Source organism: Excalfactoria chinensis, chromosome 4 (genome assembly GCF_039878825.1).
Source record: "Excalfactoria chinensis isolate bCotChi1 chromosome 4, bCotChi1.hap2, whole genome shotgun sequence".
Lineage (NCBI taxonomy): Eukaryota > Metazoa > Chordata > Aves > Galliformes > Phasianidae > Excalfactoria > Excalfactoria chinensis.
In genome coordinates this window covers 81,999,818-82,018,753 of record NC_092828.1, presented here as the reverse complement: position 1 = coordinate 82,018,753, position 18,936 = coordinate 81,999,818, and the positions used below count along the sequence as shown (strand labels likewise).

Here is an 18,936-nt window from a genome sequence, read left to right as displayed (position 1 = left end):
CTTCATGGTGTTCTCGGGGCTATGGGGCCAAAGAGTGAGACTTTGGGAGGAAGCCCCACTTGCCAAGCAGTGAATTTTGTCTGTGGTCATTTTTATATCTCATTTGTTTAGTAAGGAGTGCAAAGGAAGAAGACAAAAGCTCTGTGTGCATATGAGTGTGTTGGTAGAGGTTGAAATCTTGCTGTTGTCTGCAGGGATGGAGTGCTGCTGAGGAGTGGGGTCAGACCTGGTGGCAGTAAGTCCATGCCCCATTCCTTTGGGGCCCAGCAGAGCTGTGACTGCTGTTCATGATCAGTGCTTTGCTTGCAGGAGCACGTTGCATTTGCAGAAAGCATCATGGAAAAAAAAGGATTGGGATACTGGGTGTTCTTGGAACTCTTGGATGCTCCCAGCGGCATTGCCGGGCTCTGAGTGTGCTGAGCTATGGGAAAGCTTCAGAAGTGCAAATGAAGCCACTGGAGCAGTGCTGGCAGCCCTGTGCTGTGTCCTTCTGTCTCTCCAAGCCAGCTGCAGGGTTTTTGAGCTGCCTCCAGCCCCAGCTGCAATCCTCCTTGACAGCACTCCCCTTCCTGACCTGCCAAAATGCAGATCTTGCATGAAGAAGGAGAAGAATTTCCTGAGCAGGGTGAACAAGCCTGTGGGGAGAGCTCTCCCTTTATCAGAGAGCCCCTTTGGAGTGCTGGGCAGTGGGAAGGTGAAAACTCACCCTACTGTCTCCTTATGTGATGGCCTTGGGGAAGTTGGGTTGGTAATGGGTTTCTCATATAGGAGAGGTTTGGGCAGTGCTGTTAGGGCTCTGAGCGCTGGGGATGGGGCTGGAGCATCCCTGTGGCACCTGTGGGTTCTTTAGTTGCTGCAAAGCAACTTAAAATGCAATACAGCCACATGCAGGAGCTGCACAGAGCGGCTCAACGGCATCTCTCTGTCACTTGTCCTTTTGCCTGCTGAAATTCCTGTAGCAGAGAGGCAGCCAGCTTACTGATCATCTTTCCCCCCTGCTTTTATTTCATTTTTTGATGGGGGTTGGGCGTTGCTTGCAAGCATCATGTTGGGGAGATAGGCTGCTACCAGCGTTTCAGTCCAAACACTGCACCCAGTGCTCATGTGGGGAGCAGAGATGGGATCAGAGCGTGCACTGAGCAGTCCCTGTGCTCTGCACTATGCTGGCTCATGGGGGAAGCATTTCCCATCTGTGCCTGGGTGCACACACATGGTTTGTGTTTGTGGTGCGTGGTGGGAGGGGGCAGGGCCGTGTGTCCCATTGCAAACAATTATAAATGATCAAGAGCAACAACAACAAACCCGAAAGAAATCACCGAGCAAACGCTCTCTGCTTTTGGCTGCCTCTGCATGAAGTTGAATGTGGAAACCCAGCCCCGATGTGAGGCAGGTCCATGTGATTGCTGAGCTCCCTGCACATCCCACTGGGCTGGCTGCAATTGGGCATCCCTGCTGCAGGAAGGGGTTTGCTCCCTGCAGGGTCCTTGCTGTGCTTGCAGCCCACTTTCTCCCCTCGTGCAGTGGCTTTGGCTCAGGGATCCATTTGGTGGTGTTCCCCTTTCTCTCTCTTTTCCTCACTTCTCCAGGTTGTAGGGAAACCAAATCTTCTGCTTTTTGAGCCAGAAGGTGGATGTTTGGGGAAATGGTGAGCGTGCTATGATCCAATTAAACAAACCCCCTGTAATTGCTGTAATTTCTATAATACCTACAAAACAGCCAGCTGGTGCAGCCGGAGCTCCTAGCACATATTACTTCTTTTCAGCACAGGGAACAGAAGGAGAAGGTTGCACCTCCACGCTCAGGCAGGTGTGCCAACGGAGGGACGTGCTGCTGGGCTACTCCCCCCTCTCCAGTGCCCCCCTCTACCAGCATGAAATCGGGCTGCAGTTTCAAAGCTGAAACATCAATGCAGCCTCATCAGTGATGAGGGAGATAATTAGCAAGCGAGATGCTCGGTGAGGTGATGTTTGATGATGCAGAGCTGTGAAGAGAGGTGGTGGTGGAGCTGATTGAAGCTGGCTCTTGCATTATCACCACGGTGCTGCTGTGCAGAGCGCTTTCAGCTCAATGAAGGCACCCTGAGCTGCACTGCTGCCTTTTTCAGCCCGTTTCAGTGCTGTGCTTTACCAGCTACTGGCGAGCAATTTGCAGGGCTGTGAGTGAGCTGGGAGTATTTTAGGAGTCAGTGGTTTTCAGGAATGAGTGCTTTGCCTGTGCTTTATGACTATGATTCAAGCTGTCTTGGCTACCTCGCCCCCAAATTACCCGTGCGTGCAGATGTTTACGGGTCTGCTGGAGCCGTGGTGGAAGCCTAGGGCTGCACTTTCTTTCTGGCTATGAATAAAACACTGCAGGGATCCTCTCTCAGCCCCGGAGTTTCAAATATTAATGGGCTATCGTTTTCACGACAAGCGGTGCAACAGGTTGAGAGCGCTTTGCTGGGAAGCGTTTCCTCTTAGCGAGACCGCGGATTTTAATGGCAATGCAGTGTTGCTTGAATTATGGATAGCCCAAAGTGCTGGTCCACTGCATGTCCATGGATAGAGGCGTCTTTGCAAGCAGGCTCTTCATCCTCTGTCATCGCTGAATGGCTGCACAGCCCCGTGAGCACAGAGCAAAATGCAGTTTGGGCAGCCTCAGCCTCCTCCCAGCCCTTCATCTCCATGGCCAACTAAAGATGAGGAGGGGTGGAGAAATGCAGCCATTCAATCCCAACAGGCAGACTTCCCAGCTGGAAATCGAGGTGGAAAAGCTCCTTATACCCTTCTAAAAAGGCAAAGCTTGCTAGCAAGGGCTGTCCAAACTCTGTTGGGTTTGGGCAGTCTGTGCACAAAATTAGCCAACACTTTGCTCCCTCTGGCAGCGTGTTGGGTGATGCACAGTCTGGTTTGCTGGATGCAGTCCTCCCATTTTTCTCACCTTGTTTTGTCTTCTTTTCTCTCTTCTTTCCTGGTTTTCTGGACCTACAGCAAACCCTGGAGACGAACCTCACCAACCTGGTTAAACGCAACAGCGAACTGGAGAACCAGATGGCCAAACTGATACAGATCTGCCAGCAAGTGGAGGTCAGTGAGCACAGCGCGTGGCACTGGGGAGCTCTCAGCTGAGGTCAGGGGGGTGCACAGCATTGCTCTCACCTCCCTCCCACAGCAGTGGGACTGTGGAGGGGATGGGATGGGCTACGAGGGTGCATGGGAGGCATTGCCTGCACTGAACCACTTTGGAGAGGTTGGTCCCAAGTGATGGAGGATTTCCCATGGATCTGTATGGTGGGAAGGGGAAGGTGCTGGTGTGACTGTGAGCTGCTGGGAGGAGATATGTAGGCTCTGTTGCCTTATATTTCTATGTGATCCTGTAGCCTGTGGTGTCCTGGAGTCAGCTGTGTTTCATCTGGAGCTCAGTTGGAATCTGATGGGGAGGCCGATGGGGGCTGAAGTGCTGAAAAAATATTGTCTGCAGCATCTCAAAGTGCAGAATCTGGACATTTGTCCGTTCCCCAAGTGGCCAAATGCAGTCATCATCCTGGAACCAAAGTTTCTTGCAGGTGCAGGCGAGGATGCGTTGTGAAGCCTACAGCTGCTGGCAGAGATCTGGGGGCCTGATCAGGGGTGTGCTTTTACCTGGGGGATGTTGTTGTCTTTAGCAGGCCCCCACCACAGGAGCAAAGCCAGGCAGCTGCAGCTTGGAAGGGGACAAGGGCAGCGGTGCTGGGAGCATCTGAGCACACAGTGGTGATCCTCAGCACTGGGAGTGCGGTGCAGCCCTCACCTGTGGCACAGAGATGGTGTTCCCACCTCTGGGAACAGCTTTCAGCCCCATTGGATGGGAGGAGATGCTGCAGTCATGGCTCTTTTGAGTCTCTCATCCTCTGAACCTCTCATGGGTTGTTGTGCTCACTCTCCTGCAGGCAGCCCGTCCTCTCATCTCTGTTGTGGCCTTGCTTTCCTTCCTGCTCCCAAACAGAGGCACTGTGCCTCCCAGCATCCTTCCTGCTGTCAGGACAGTGATTGTGATCTCCGTTGCTTGCTGGGGCCAAAGAGCAGAGGTGGGGCTGATGGCAGCAGCACATGGAAGGGCTTTGTGCAGAAATTATAGGAGAGCACTGGAGGGAGAGAGATCACCTTTAATCCCACCAAAGAAAGGGGCTTGGCTGACCTTCCTGCTTTGACCACTTGATCTGCAAAGCCCCTTGTGTCTGGATGTGCATCCCTTGTTTGCTTTTGGAGGGGAGCTCCGGCCAGTCATGCTCCTTGGCTGCAGCTGCTGGGCAATGTGCTCCTGCGAAACCTTCAGCAGGAAGAAGGCAGCTAATACCTCTCTGTTGTCTCCAAGTACTTACATCAATTAATAGCAAATTCATTTGCAGCTTTGTTTGCTGAAGTGATACACGGAGAGGGGCTGTTGCAATTAATTACTTCTTAATGGGCCATTGATTTTTCAGTTGCTGAGTTGAGCAGCAGGTCCCTTGAACCAGCACCTTCCCAGGGAGCAAAGACACCAATCTGCTGCAGGGATTGCTGCTGTGGGGTCAGGGGCTTTGCCAGTGCTTGAGGGAACATGAGGGGATTTGCTTCACTCTCAGTCACCGCAGTGGGCCCTGGCTGGGAGAGTTCAGCCCTGGGGTTTCCTATGTGCATTCTCAGAGCTGCCTGCATCACCATCCAGGCAGCTGGTGGGGGTGTGGGTGTGCAGGAAGGCACGGGGGGATGCAACGATGGGGGATGCAGGGATGTGGGGATGTAGGAAATGGGAATGTAGGGATGTGGGAACAATGCAGGGATGTGAGTCTACAGAAACATGGGGCTGCAGGGATAAGAGTATGCAGGGATGCAGAGACTCGGGGATGCAGGATGTGGGGATGTGCACATACAAGGGTGCAGGGATGCTGCGTGCACTATCTGGAGTCATTTCCCCACAGTGTCACACACAGCGAGGGGGGCTGGGAGGGGGAAGAAATGTTTGCCTGTGGAGCTTCATTTTGCTCCTCACCATCAGCATCTCAGAGATGGGGCTCTGCCTCTCCTCCATCAGCACGTTGCTCTACAAGTGCCTGCCATGCTCAGGACCTCTCCCCATGGAGGGGTGCAGCTGAGGCACAGGGAAGACACTGGAGGGAGCAGGAAGGGTCTGTGTGGGGGTGGGATCTGTATTATGCTCCTGGGATGTGGAGCTCTGATTGCACCGCTGCCTTCCTGCTGCTCTGAATCCCAGGTCTGATTCCCATCCCCCTCCCCCCCCAACTTCCTCGCAGCAGATTTTGAAGATTATCCTGTTTTTCTCAGCTGAGTTATCCTCGCAGACCGCCAGCCGTCTCCCACTTTGCCATTGCATAACCTGCTGGCCAGCTTTAAAAAAAGATCTTGTAGCAAATGTGTTTTGCTCAGGGTTGGCTTCACAGTTCTCTGCTGTTGGAGATCACTCTGAGAGCACAACGTGAACAAAACCTATTTCTGTCATGCAGTTGGCTGCTTGATTTCAGCAGCAGGGCTCGGGTCCCTATCTCAGCTCCCGGCAGGCCTTCTGCTCCCAGCACTGCTGAGCCTCCAGGAGGGAACATGGACATGGGGGGAAGCTCATGGCTTTGTTCCATTTCCTTGCTGCTTTGCTTGGAATGAAGGCCAGAGCTCTATTGCTACAGGAGGGGAAGGAAAGCCAAGGGGCAGAGGGCCCTTCCTGGAGCTCCTTGCTGGGTATGGACGTGGCCAGGGCAGTTCTAGAGCTGCAGGCTCTAAGCTCTGGGATATCCATGCAGCGGGTTGTATTCCTTTACCACCAAACCATCAGTACTTGGGTCAGGGAGGGAGGAGTACCAGCAGCAGAGGGAGGTGTCACAGTGCAGGACGCTGTGCTGGGTGCTCACTCCATTCCCCCTTTTGGTATCACAGTATCACAGTATCGTGCGAGTTGGAAGGGACCTTAGAGATCATCGAGTCCAACTCCCAGGATTCGAGCCCTCTGTGTAGCAGAGCAGCATTTCTGCCACTTACGCCATAGGGGGGATTCGAACCCCGGGCCTCTGGTGTTGCAAGCAGCAACTTATACTACTGCGCCACCGGAGGCACACAATGGAATGGAATGGTGCAATGGAAGTGGGAGCAGCCAGAGGGGCTCACATCCCACCTCCTATCCCAGCTGATGGAGTGTGGCCACCTGCAGTCCCCAGTCTTTTTCAGAGAGCGGTGCCCCGCGGTGGCATCCCCAGCAGCTCCAACCATGCATGTCTTTGCTTTCCCTGCCCAGGTGAACACAGCCATGCACGAGGCCAAGCTGATGGAGGAGTGTGATGAGCTGATGGAGATCATCCGCCAGCGTAAGCAGGTCATCGCCGTCAAGATCAAGGAGACGAAGGTAAGCTCCAAGTGGGTCCCCAGGGCTCCTGCTGCAAGGACCAGGCTTGCACAGTTGCTTGCATCAGCCCAGACAGCTTCCTCAGGGCTTTTCTATCACTGCAGTGCTGATATAGTAACGTAGAATTAATATTTAAGGGCCATCCAAGCCCTGTGCTGCACTGTAGCCCTAGGCAAGCTTTCCTGCCTTACTGAGCCTGGGTGCTCTTTGGGCTCCCGCTCTGTGCACCCATTGCAGCACCCAGAGCTGAGCTCATCCTGCCAGGAGCATCACCACCCCAGCACTGGGGTGACCGCACTCAAGGGCTGGGGATCAGCTCACCCCATGTGCATCTGTGCAAGAGCCAATGCTGCCCTCAGGCATTGTGGATCCTCTTGTGCAAGAGTGGAAGCTTGGAAACGTGTGCTTTTATCCCAGCCACTTCAGGAAACATATTTTATGTAACGGTGCCTTCTGCTGGTCCATCTGTCTGTCTGCCTCTCACTTCCCACCCTCTCCCCCGAAAGCATTTTGACCACGTTGTCCAGTTTCAGGCAGTCTTGGCAGAGCGCTGGCACCAAGAGCTGGGTTTTCCACCGGGTTGGTTTCTGGGGAGAGCAGAGAGGCTCCCATGTGTGCCCCACACCAGCAGCAGAAGCTCAGCTGTGTGTGAGCTCCAAGCTGGTCCCTGAGCAGCTGCAATTCCAGCTGCCCAAGTGTGATGTGGGGCTGGAGGCGGTGGGGGCACTGTGAGAGGATGGCTGTTAAGCAGAGGGTGAGCTGGGAGCACGGCACAGCCCCTGGGAACCCCTCTGTGGTTCTCCTTGCACATCCCCAGGGCTCCCAGCACCTCTGCTCTGAGCTGCTCAGGATGGGAGGTGTGAGATACGCAGTGATTTCTAAGCAGCCTTTCTCAGGAGCCTGAGCTGCAAACAGTGGAGAATTTAACGAGCACGGGAAAAGAAAGCAGAAAGGAGAGAGCTGGGGTTGGTGGCTGCCTGGGGAGAGCTCAGACTGCACAGCAAGAAGCAGAGTGTTGAATTACCTTTGGGTTCTCCGCTTCTGGGCTGCTCTTCCCAATGAGAAGCCCAGCACAGAGCGTGGGTGGCTGCTTGCTCTGCAGGCAAACCCCTCTCTCTTTTACAGTGGAAAAAGCATCAGCTGTGCAGGGAGGCAGCACGAAGCAATGCTTGCACACCAAACACCAGCCCCAGTTCTTCCCCTGCACCCTTTGCCATTGGGGACTTACAGACCTGTGGATACCAGTGTCCCTGGGGAGGCTGTGAGCTCCTGGGGCTGCGGTGCAGGCAGTGATGCCATGTGGGGACACATCCCCATGCACCAGAGCTCCTCTGCCTTCAAACATCACAGACCACAGCTGCAGCCCGAGGCTTGTGAAGCTTGAGAATCCCCAGAGATGAGCATGGCGGGCTCTGCTGTGTGTGCTGGGATGTGGTCAGAAGGAACTGGTGCCTGGGCACACCACCTTCGGAGCCATGGCTGCCTGCTGCTAGCTGAGGCGAGCCCCCTGCCCTCCCTTTCCTCAGCTGGAGTAGTTTGAAGCCCATCTGCTGGCTTCCCACTCCAGTGCTGTCTGTCTGCAGCTCACACAGTGGTTCTGGAGCTGGGAACCCACTGCCCTCCAAGGGGCCTGGGTATCAGCATCGAATCAGTGGGATTTGCTGGCTGAGGAGGGATTGACAGCGCTGACACCTGGGAGAGCAGCTCTAGCAGGTGCTGTCAGCTCCCAGCATTCCAGCTCGGCTGCTTGATGAGTTCCAGGCACTGTGGGCATGGACTGACAGCATGCTGGGGGAGCACGGGGTGATGCAGCAGCGTGGGGGGGTTATCATTAAAAAGATGAAAAACAGGAGGAGGGATTGACACGAGGATGAGCTGTGTGCAGGTGAGCAGTGCAGGGCACCAGCTGTGCCCCTGGGATGTGGGGTGGGATGGCTGTGGGTGGGCACGTGAAGCACAGGGGGTGGGGATGGACCTGTTGTCTTTGCTTCTTCCTTTGTGGCTTGCTTGATGCTATCAGTAAATATCCCCCGAGGAGCCCCACAGGAAGGGGTCAGAGGGTCCTGGAGTGGGTCAGCACTGTGCAGGACTGATTGGGATGCAGGTGGGGGTGGAGCAGAGTCTGCTGTGCCCTGTGTTGAGGTGCACGCTGGTGCTGCTTTCCCAGCTCCCACAGCCATCCTGCTGAGCTCCACCACCTCACTGTGCTCGCCCCACAGGTGATGAAGCTGAGGAAGCTGGCCCAGCAGGTCGCCAACTGCCGGCAGTGCCTGGAGCGCTCCACGGTCCTCATCAATCAGGCTGAGCACATCCTGAAGGAGAACGACCACGCTCGCTTCCTGCAGACAGCCCGGAATGTGGCCGAGAGGTGGGTGGCAGCTTGGTTGCCCAACCACTGTGAGGTATCCTGCAGTGATCCCATTACGTCCCCCAAGTGCTGCCCTCGGTTAGCACTGCTGGTGGTGGCAGGGCAGGAGCTGTGTGGCACCTGCTGAGGGATGCAGTCTGACTCCCCAATGGGGCAACAGCAGTGGGAGCACCCATGTGGGGAGAGCCAAGATGGGGCATAGGGATGGGACCCCCAGCGATGGATCCCCCAGCTCTGTTCCCTATCCCTGTCACTCCACTGGGTGTTGTGCTGCATCACCTGCTGTCACCATGGGGCTGCTCACCCCCTTCCCATCAGCCAGGAGTCGGGAGCAGAGTGCACCCCGATGCGGATTGATGGGCTCTTCTCTCTTTTCAGGGTCGCCATGGCAACTGCATCCTCTCAAGTTCTGATACCAGATATCAATTTTAATGACGCCTTTGAAAACTTCGCCTTGGATTTTTCCAGAGAGAAGAAACTGCTGGAGGGTTTGGATTATCTCACCGGTGAGCACATGGGCACGTAACCCCTGCTCTGCCCCCCAGCATTGCCTCTTTCTCCCCACTGAGTGCTGACAGGGGGGATTTTAAACCAGGTCAACAGTGGGCCGTAGCAGAACAGAGGCCACCGGGCTGTCCCCAAGGCAGTGATGTGTTCCCATCATCCTGTTGGCACCGCAGGAGTTCAGAAAGTGGGGAAAAAATGGTGCTCTCCACCAGTGAGGGAGGAGGTGATGCCCTCGGGGTGGGCAGGGGGACAGCCAAGGAGACACGGGAATAAACTGCTTACTGTGCCATGCTGGGGCTGGAGAGCCGGGGGGAGGGCTGGGGGCTGTGAAGAAGCGAGGATGTTGTTACTCAGTGACTTGTAAAATGAGGCTCTACTCCCTGCATGAGCCCCATAAAGAGCAAACAATGAGGAAACACCAGCTTGTTGAATTCATTCCCTGCAGCACCGAACCCTCCGTCTGTACGTGAGGAGCTCTGCACGGCCTCCCATGACACCATCACAGTCCACTGGATCTCAGAGGATGAGTTCAGTGTCAGCTCCTACGAGCTCCAGTACACCATCTTCACCGGGCAAGCCAACTTCATCAGTAAGTCTCTGCTTATTGAGCAGTCACCAACCCAAAAGTAGGCATTGCAGAAGTGGGGATGCTGATCTCATGTTCTATGGGAGGGCAGCTGGCAGGGCACAGCTGGCCTGGTGCATCAGCTGGGGGCTCAGATGGAGAGCAGCAGAAAATGCCTGCAGGCTGGGCTTTGTGGTTTAATTTCCTCCCTTCCTACAATGATTGCTTAAAATGACACCCAAAATGATCAGATTGGACTCTCAGCTCTTTAGCACCAGGTGATTGTCATGGCAAGGAGAGGTGGTGGAAAGGGCACAGCTTGGATCCGTGACAGCCCAGCAGCCCCCAAGGATGGGCATGTCACATCTGCACTTTCCATCGAGTCTTCCTCATCATTCACTGTCAGAAAAATGTTGTTTAAAAGCCAAACACAGGAGCTGGTTTGGTTGCACTTGGAGGAAAGGGACATATGTGGGGCAGAAGAGTGACTCGGTCTTAAAGCCAAGGACTGTTTGGCGTGATTTAATGTGACGCAACTTTATTCCTGAGATTTGAGGGGGTTTGCATGGATGTGTTAATGGGAGCACAAAAGCACATCTTCCAGTTTGTCCATCCTGGAGCGGTGCCCTCAGGAGAGCAGGATGGCCATGCACTGCTGTTCTGCTCCTGGCTGTACCTCGGGGCACTCAGTGCTGGAGGATGTGCTCCCCAGATGCTTTGCATGGACTTTTTGGGCTTCCATTAGCTTATCTAACCCCACAGGAAGATGAAGGCTCAGGAAGGCTGTGAAGTGCCCCGTGCTGCATGCAGGAAGCTGCTGCAGCCAGGTCCTGCTGGCTGCTCCCAGAGCTGATAAATGTGCATCCCCACAGCCAGGAGTGGAAAATGCTGATTGATTTCCTCTTGGCCGGACATTGCCTGGGGTTACCCAGTCCTACAGCATCCGGATGTCCCCACCCTGCCGCCCTGTGCTCCTACAAACACTTTTTCTCCAATGTTTTGCTCTTCTCTCAGAGCTTGGTGAGGATTAGAGGCATCCCCAGCCTCCATCCCCATGCCAGCTGAGGAAGGACCACGGACTGTTTTGAGCCATTAAGGGGCTGAGAAGCACTGGGAGGTCTTTGCCCCACTCTTAGCATGGAGCAGGGCTGGATCAGAGTCCACTAAGGGCTCAGCCCCATGGAATGGAGAGTGTGAGCCCCGAGCTCTATGCTCAGTGCCTGAGGGTGGGATGGGCTTTGGCAGAGGTGGGAATGACACAGCTGTGGTGATGAGCAGCAAGGAAAGCCCAAAGGGGCAGGTGTCTGCAGTGGTTTCCTTGGCCTCCTTTGCTCGCTCTACGAAGAAGGAGGAAAGAAAACATCAGTTAACACCTCGGAGCAGAAAATGAATAATATATTGTCACTTGCAATAACGTGTTCAGGACCGGGCGACGAAAGAGTCTGAGTTCTGCAGGAACCCATGCGTGAAGAGGTGATGAAAATAGCACACAGGGCTCACCAAGCAGAGCACCAGTGTGCTCCCAGCAAGGCACGTACCTGCTCATGGCACACAGCTGCTCGTGCACAGCTTCCCCTGCCCACTGCCTTTACATCTGAGCGCTTGGCAGGACACAAGTGTTTTGTATAGATGACAAACGCTGAGATAAAAAGGATGTGTTCCAGCTTTGGAAAGGAGAGGAGCCCTGAGCCCTCAAGGCCAAGCCTTTCTTGGTAGCTTTGAAAAGGACACCCTCTTTGGAGGCTGAATTGCTCCATGATTGCCATCTCTCAGCTGCTCTGCCCTTTGCGGGGCCGGATCCCAAGGTGGCTCTTGGCTGCAGGGAGATAACAGCCACGGCAGCTCTGCCTGCGGGATACCGTCGCTATCATTGCTGTTGGATTTTCTACTTCAGATAGCATTGCTCCGCTCCCCTCGGCAGCTTCCATGTGTACTTCAGACCAAATCCTTGCTGACAATGACTGCAAGCTCTGGCTGAGCGAGCCACCGGGGGAGGAATAATCCCAGTGCTGTCCCCACGTGAGCCTTCGAGGAGGAGGTGTGGAGTGCTTTCCCGGCTCCCGACGCACAGCTGTGCACACACACATGGATGACAGGTTGCTGGAATCCCTCCTCCAGCAGCACGCCTCCCCAGCCCACTCCTCACGCGCCGTCTCACGCCTCGCCCCCAGACCTGCTGGATGCAGGGAGCATCCCCAGCTCCTACTGCTGACTATCATTGATCCTCCTTATGCTGAAGGCAGCACTCCCGTGTTGCAGTATCAGCCCCAGAGCTGCTTTCTGATAGCCTGGAGCATCTGTGGCTGCAGTGGATTCCATGGGGCATCGACACCCACAGCCCCTTGATGCCAGCTCAGCTGTTGCCCCAGAACTTGCAGCTCCCTTTGCCCTCAGAAGGTCATTCTTGCCCTAGGACCTGCTGCACACTACAGTGCTTTTCTCCTTTCCTGTAGCACCATGTCATGGAATCACAGAATGGCTGAGGTTGGAAGGGACCTTCAACTACTGTTATGGGTTGCAAGGTGTCACCCCATCTTTAATACAGCACTATTTCAAGTGTTTTCAGTGTCATCTGCCAAACAGACCCCTGCAGCATTAGGGCTTGGGGCCTCCACAGTCTCCTAATTCATTTCTATTCCCAGAAAGAGCCCTTTCCCTTACCCAGGAATAATCCCTTCCCCTTCTCCTATACGGCAGGTCTCTACAACTCCATGGACAGCTGGATGATCGTCCCCAACATCAAGCAGAACCACTACACCGTGCACGGGCTGCAGAGCGGCACCCGCTACATCTTCCTGGTCAAGGCCATCAACCAGGCTGGCAGCCGAAACAGCGAGCCTGCCCGGCTCAAAACCAACAGTATGTATGGGAGGGAATGGAGCAGTGGTCCCCAGCATCACCTCCCTGCCCCGGTGGGATTCATCTCAGTGCTGTGGGTTGTGGTCTGCTATCACCCAATGTGTGCCAGTCAGCTCTCTGCTGGGGTTTAGGGGCTCATAGGGTGCAGCTTTCATAGGATCACAAAACAGTTGGGTTGGAAGGGATCTTAGTGCCCACCCAGCCCCGCTCCTGTACCGTGGACTGAATATCCCACCAGCTCACGGCCCACCCACAGCCTGGGGCACCTCTGCGTATGGGGCAGCCCCATCTCTGGGCAGCAGTGCACAGCCTCACCAGTCTCTGAGCAAAGAATTTCTGCCTCCCATCCTACCTAAATCTCCCCTCTTTTAGCTTAAAGCAGTTCCCTCCAGCCCAGCAAGCGCAGCTCTCCTTCAGGCTTCTCTCCGTGACGCTGCAATCACTCAAGGCTTTGAAAGCTCTGAGTAGGCTTTTGAAATGATTTATTGCCTCCACCTCCTCATTTTCTTTGCGAAACCAGCGCAACCTTAAACAAAATGAGCTGAAGTGGAGTCAGGGCACTGATGGGGATGGGGGGAGCTGCTGAGATGCAGGCTCCAATCCCGCTCTGTGCTGTTTATTAACAATGCATCCCTCCCACGGCTGCTGTTTTTAAGAGCTTTCTCAGTGCCTTGAAAGGTGCTTGCTGTGGAAATAAGGAATTGGGGACTTGACAAGCAGTGGTGTGACACAGCAGCACTGAGGGGAGCAAAGGCTCTTGCTTCAACAGCTCCCCGGGGACAGAGCTCACTCTGGGGTTTTTTTAGCCAAGTGTCATTCTCTGGAGATAGAGGCGCAGCGCTGAGGGCTCTGCTTGCCAGCTGAACTCCATTTAGGAGAATAAATCAGTGCCCAGTCGGCCTTTGAAGTCCCCTTGTCACTCAGATGTGTCTGCAGCAACTTGCTGCACTTGTTAAAATCCGGAGCGGGCATTGCCTGAAGCACTACACAAATTATTCTGTGTTTCTGTGGCTTTGAGGAGCTCCTTGCTTGGGCAGCGGTCCCAGTGCCTGCAGTTCTGCTGCTCTTCAGGCTACCAATGGCCGGTGGCTGATGGCCAGCCCTGCTGCTTGTCTTCTGACTTCCCCTGTTGCTGCCTGCTTTTATGTGCTGTAAAGCTTTTGGGTTTCTGGAGCAGAGAGCTGTCATTCTTCATGGGCTGTGCGCACGAAGAGTGCTCACTGATCATCCTAGGCCAACCCTTTGCCACCATGCCCACTAAGCCACGCTCCTGCCTGATGTCCTTGGGCAGGGGGCACCGAGGAAGGGTGTTCTCTCCCTGCCTACTAGACCTTAGGTCATGGGATGCTGCGTGGTGCTGAGCATCCAGCACAAATCAAGCTCTGGGTTTTCTGTGTGTGAAATCAGTGGGATGCTGTAATCCCTGTGAACTGTAGATGGTTGTGCCCTGCAGCAGTGGGTGCTGGAGAAAGCCCCACCTGGGGATGAAGAACAGTCCGTAGCCCAGAGTTTCCAACAGCCATCCATGAACAGGCTGGTGTGGGATGCTGCCCTTGTCATCACGGAGCTGTATGCTTCTCTCCCAGTGGACAATTAGAAGACAGCATGCACTCTCCAGCTTGCAAAAGCTCCACAGAGGTGTCAGCAGTTTGACGGGCAGGGCCAATTAGCATGTTTCACAGCCCTCTCTCTGCTCCCAGAGCAGTGTTTGGAGAGATGGCTTTGCCACAGAAGGTCAGTGTCAGGGCACATTGATTTCTGCAGCATCAGCGCTGCCACTAAATCTGTGTTTTCAAGCTGCCCAAGCAGAAGAGCTGGGGGAAAGAGCTTTGGTCTGGTGACAGGAAGAAACCTTTAGCTGAGGTTGTTCTTGGTTAGGTCTTAATTATTAGCAAGTGTCCAGCTTGCTAATATCATCAGCTGCAGCATTTGCCCGGCTGGAGCTCACCTAACCCAGGTGAGCTCAGGGCAGTGAGCAGGGAGCTGCTGAGTCTCATCAGCCTTTGTTCCTTCCATGAAGCTTTGACAAAAGAAAGGAAAGTTGGTGATGATGCTGGTCCCTTCCTTGCACCGTGCTGGTTAGGTGAGCAGAGAACTGAGCAGTTCACCCAGGATGGGGATGGGCAGTGTCCATGCTGGGCAGGGGGCTCTGCCTGCCCCAGCATCAGGGCTTCATTAACCCTTAACATGTCCTAGTGGCACCACCTGCTCCCTCCTCTCTTTGGTCCCACAAGCCCAAAGCCAGGATTTCCTCTTTGCTGCTTGACCTCAGACAAGGGTCAGTTCTGGCCAGAGGACATGTGTGCCTCTGTCCTGATGGAGCCGGGTATTTTTATCCCTCTCTGTGTTACTGCTGGGAAAAGGCAGATCTCAAAATATTCCAGAAGCTGGAGGAGAGGATCACTCTCAGTCTGCAGCTTTAATTTCAGCCCTCCCCACTCATTTATTACACAATAAATGAATTTTCTCAAGGAAAATAAACGTGAGCTGCCGGAGCAAGAAGGGAATGGTGTGGATGAGCTCAGTTACAGGGCTGCACTGGAGAGCTCTGCACGGTGCCTTGGCTGTGTTTGCAGCGCTCCCTAAGACGTGGTTTTCCAACAGCCCTGCTGGAAGCATTGGCCAGGTGCTGTGCCTCTCCAGGCCTCAGTTTGCACAGCTGAGAAAGCAGGAGGGGTGGCTGGATGTTTGCTGTGGGAGCTGCCAGCAGTGCCTTCAGCAGTGGGTTTCAGCTATTAAGGTGTCCTACAGCAGCAGCCCCATTTGCTTATCTCTGTGCTAAACGAGATCAACCCCTCTCAAAATCACACCTAGGCTCTGTAGGATGTTTGTACACCGATGTGACAGGGTCAGGTCCCCACTGCCGTGCATTGCATCTGAAAAGCCGAGAAGATGGGATCTGAAAAGCACCAAAAGAGTCACATCACCTGTGCAAATGAACGTCAGGCAGCCATGTTGGTTTGACTGTCAGAGGGCTGCTAACCTGACATGAGAATTGCAGCTGTGTTTTTTAGCCTGAAAGATCTGCAGAATCCATCACACTTGGCTGTGTTGGAGAAGGAAGGCTGTGTGCTCCCAGCTGGCTCCATGCTCACTTCCAGCCTCAGCCAAACACGGGCTGGACTCAGTGCCTTTGGTTTGCTTCCAAGCCCAAGCTGTCTTCTCCAGGCGTCCCAGCCCTTGTTTGGCAGCAGAGGAACACTGGAAAACCTCAGGCATGTTTCCTGTAAAGTGTAATAGCAGCCTACGCTGCAGGGAGCGAGCTATGTCGGCTGTTGATGGGGACTTGGGGACATGCTCGATGCTGCACTACTTCTTCTGTGATTCAATATTGTTATGGCAGCACTTAAGGGTCTATTCTCCCTTCTCTCTGCTCGTATAACTCTCATTACTGCTAATAGAGTATGGATCCGTTAAGGGATTCAGGCAGGCTGCATGCCTTGCCCAGAGTGCTGCGCGGTCCTTAATGGTGTCGTCAGTGCCTTTTCCATTAGCTGGAACATCCCCTCTCTCCGCCACAGCATTTTACAACATTAACAGCGAGCAAAAGGGAGTGTTTCTGACAAGGGATTGAGGCATATGAACGGGGCAATGTGCAATAATAAGGCTTCCAGTGTTCCCCAGCACCAGGATCATACATGCTGGGGATGCTATTCCTATTCCACGAGCACCTTTGGCTCGTGGGGCAGATGTTTGCTGCCACATTCTGCCTGCACAGTGATGGCAACACCCGCAAATGTTAACCTACATGTCCTCTTCTAACAGGTCAGCCTTTTAAGCTGGACCCCAAGATGGCCCACAAGAAGTTGAAGATCTCCAATGATGGGCTGCAGATGGAGAAGGATGAGAGCTCCCTGAAGAAGAGCCACACACCCGAGAGGTTCAGCGGCACCGGGTGCTACGGTGCGGCAGGCAACGTCTTCATCGACAGCGGCTGCCACTACTGGGAGGTGGTGGTGGGCTCCTCCACTTGGTAGGCACCCCCTGACCTTCCCTCCATCTCCCGGAGACCCTCAGTATCCCCTGAGTTTTCATGGGATGGTTTAGGTCCAGGGTTGCTCGGGGTTGGGGAGGTGGCTGCTGTTGTCACGGCTGAGATTTGACATTGGGCTGGCTGTGGTGTAGCACTCTTTGAGTGTCTCCTCTCTGTCTCCAACTAGACTGCAAGGTGAAGCGTTATGTCCTTATTTCTCTCCCCTGCTGACCTCACCAAAGCCCACCAGGCTCAGTTCTTGCCTTGATGGCACCATCTTTGGGTTCAGGCTCTTGGAATGTATTCCTGTGCAAGCAGACAGAGATGCATCCAGCTTGCACAGGCTGGTGAAACACAACCCAACACTCATCAGATTTAGGGTTGATCCCACAGTGAGGTCTCTGAGCAAAGCTTCCCCTCTCTCCCAGGTACGCCATCGGCGTGGCTTACAAGTCGGCTCCCAAGAATGAGTGGATCGGGAAGAACTCCTCATCTTGGGTCTTCTCCCGCTGCAACAACAACTTTGTGGTGAGGCACAACAACAAGGAGATGCTGGTGGAGGTGCACCCACAGATGAAGCGCCTCGGCGTCCTCCTGGATTACGACAACAACGCGCTCTCCTTCTACGACCCGGCCAACTCCCTGCACCTTCACACCTTCGAGGTCTCCTTCATCCTCCCAGTGTGCCCCACGTTCACTATCTGGAACAAATCCTTGATGATCCTCTCGGGTCTGCCTGCCCCAGACTTCATAGATTACCCAGAGCAGCAAGAGTGTAACTGCAGGCCCCAGGAGTCCCCGTATGTATCAGGAATGAAAGCCTGTCACTAGGAGTGACCCTGCACCACGGTGGTACCAGTGATGTGGGCTGGGGCTGGTGGTGGGCATCAGGAGCCCTCTGAGCCACAGAGCAGCCACAACGCTCCAACAGGAGGGCACCCACCTGCAGCTCGTTTTATTTTTAAGGGGAAAACGAAAGAACCTCTGAAAATAAACTCCTGTTGGCCAGCTCCATGTGCGCTCACCAGGCTCCTGCAGCATCTTCGTGGCTCTCCCTGGGCAGATCATCACATGGATGGTTTTGTTTCCCTGTGTCCAGGATGGGCTTTTGGGTGACGTTCTCAGGTGCTGTGGTGGTCAGGAGGGATGTCTGGTGCATCCCTGCGGATTGGGGCTGCAGAGATTGGCTTTCTGGAGACCGTGAGAGGCAGGTGGGATCTGGGCATTGTTTTATGGGTAGAGCCATAAAACTTCAGCCAGCATTTGGCAGCTTGCCTGGGTCTGTGGTCCCCATCCCTCTGGCCCACTGTTTGTCTTATGGGAGATCCCATTTCACCAGGAAGACCCCAAATGAGTGTTTCCTAGGAGCTGGGTGAGGTGCTTCATGCCCCTCGCATAGGTGTTCCTCTGCCCACTGTCCCTGCAGATGGAAGGCAGCTCCTGTGCTGAGCAGAGGTGCTCAAAGGCCATCTCTGTGCTTTCTGACCCAAAAGCTCAATTTCAGACCCCAGAATCTTGGGTGCTCACTTTATTCCCAGCCACGGTGAAGCCATCCTGTTTGCTCCATGGCAAAGGAGCCCTGGTGCCCCAGTGAGCTGCCACCAGTGCTCCCAGTACCCCAAGCACCAAGCTGGAACCAGCAAGGCCATGGGCCAGCGTTGCAGCATGGGATGTGCTGATGCACAAACTTTGGTCCACAGTGTTGAAAATTCCTTTTTTCCCTCTGGTCTTACCTTGGTAGTATCACATGTTGACCAAAGCTGAGACCGCCTAGCTCTGCCCATCCTTTCCTTGCCTTTTGTTGTTGTTGTGATGGAGAGAGACCCTTGGACATTGCTGATAGGAAACTACCTCAAAGCCCAGCCCCAGAGGGGTGGGTGGCCGGCTCAGACAGCATGACAGCCCCTGGGGGCTCATCCCACAGCAGGGTGGGGGCACAGGGGCTGAGCGAGGGGTCCCCACCAGCGAGCCACCCTGGGGAACACTTGTCTTTAAAGGACGCAGGGACTGGATGGACACATTTGAGAGCACGGGGTGGGGAAGCAGCAGGGTCACGCCTGCCAGCCCCACAGCTAAGCACACAAGCCACAGTTCACTTTGCAAGGCTGAGCTGCCATTTTTGGTTGGATGTTTTGTTCCCAAAGCCCTGTGGGTCTTTTCCCTGTGTGCTGCTCGCGCTGCGCCAACCTCCAGCAAATGGCCAAGCACTGGAGATGGATATCAGCTTCTGCAATCCGGTGCCAAGCTTTCTGCTGGCACTGGCACCGCTTATTGCCAGAGGACTCAGCGCATCCAGTAAAGCACACGAGCCATTAC

At 54.5% G+C, this 18,936-nt stretch overlaps 1 protein-coding gene across 2 annotated transcripts in view; it reads left to right on the top strand.

The window, feature by feature from the left end:
* MID2 (midline 2) overlaps positions 1-17,633 on the top strand; it is a 47,121-nt gene extending 29,488 nt beyond the window's left edge. The window contains exons 3-10 of one of the 2 annotated variants that reach the window (XM_072336316.1): positions 2,970-3,065; positions 6,241-6,348; positions 8,568-8,716; positions 9,095-9,222; positions 9,669-9,812; positions 12,486-12,647; positions 16,413-16,620; positions 17,049-17,633. In XM_072336316.1, the coding sequence (XP_072192417.1) occupies positions 2,970-3,065; positions 6,241-6,348; positions 8,568-8,716; positions 9,095-9,222; positions 9,669-9,812; positions 12,486-12,647; positions 16,413-16,620; positions 17,049-17,451 (1,398 nt within the window). In that variant the 3' untranslated portion in view covers positions 17,452-17,633. The remainder of the gene's footprint in view (positions 1-2,969; positions 3,066-6,240; positions 6,349-8,567; positions 8,717-9,094; positions 9,223-9,668; positions 9,813-12,485; positions 12,648-16,412; positions 16,621-17,048) is intronic. The other variant, XM_072336318.1, reaches the window with a different exon arrangement.
* Positions 17,634-18,936: the final 1,303 nt, after the last annotated feature.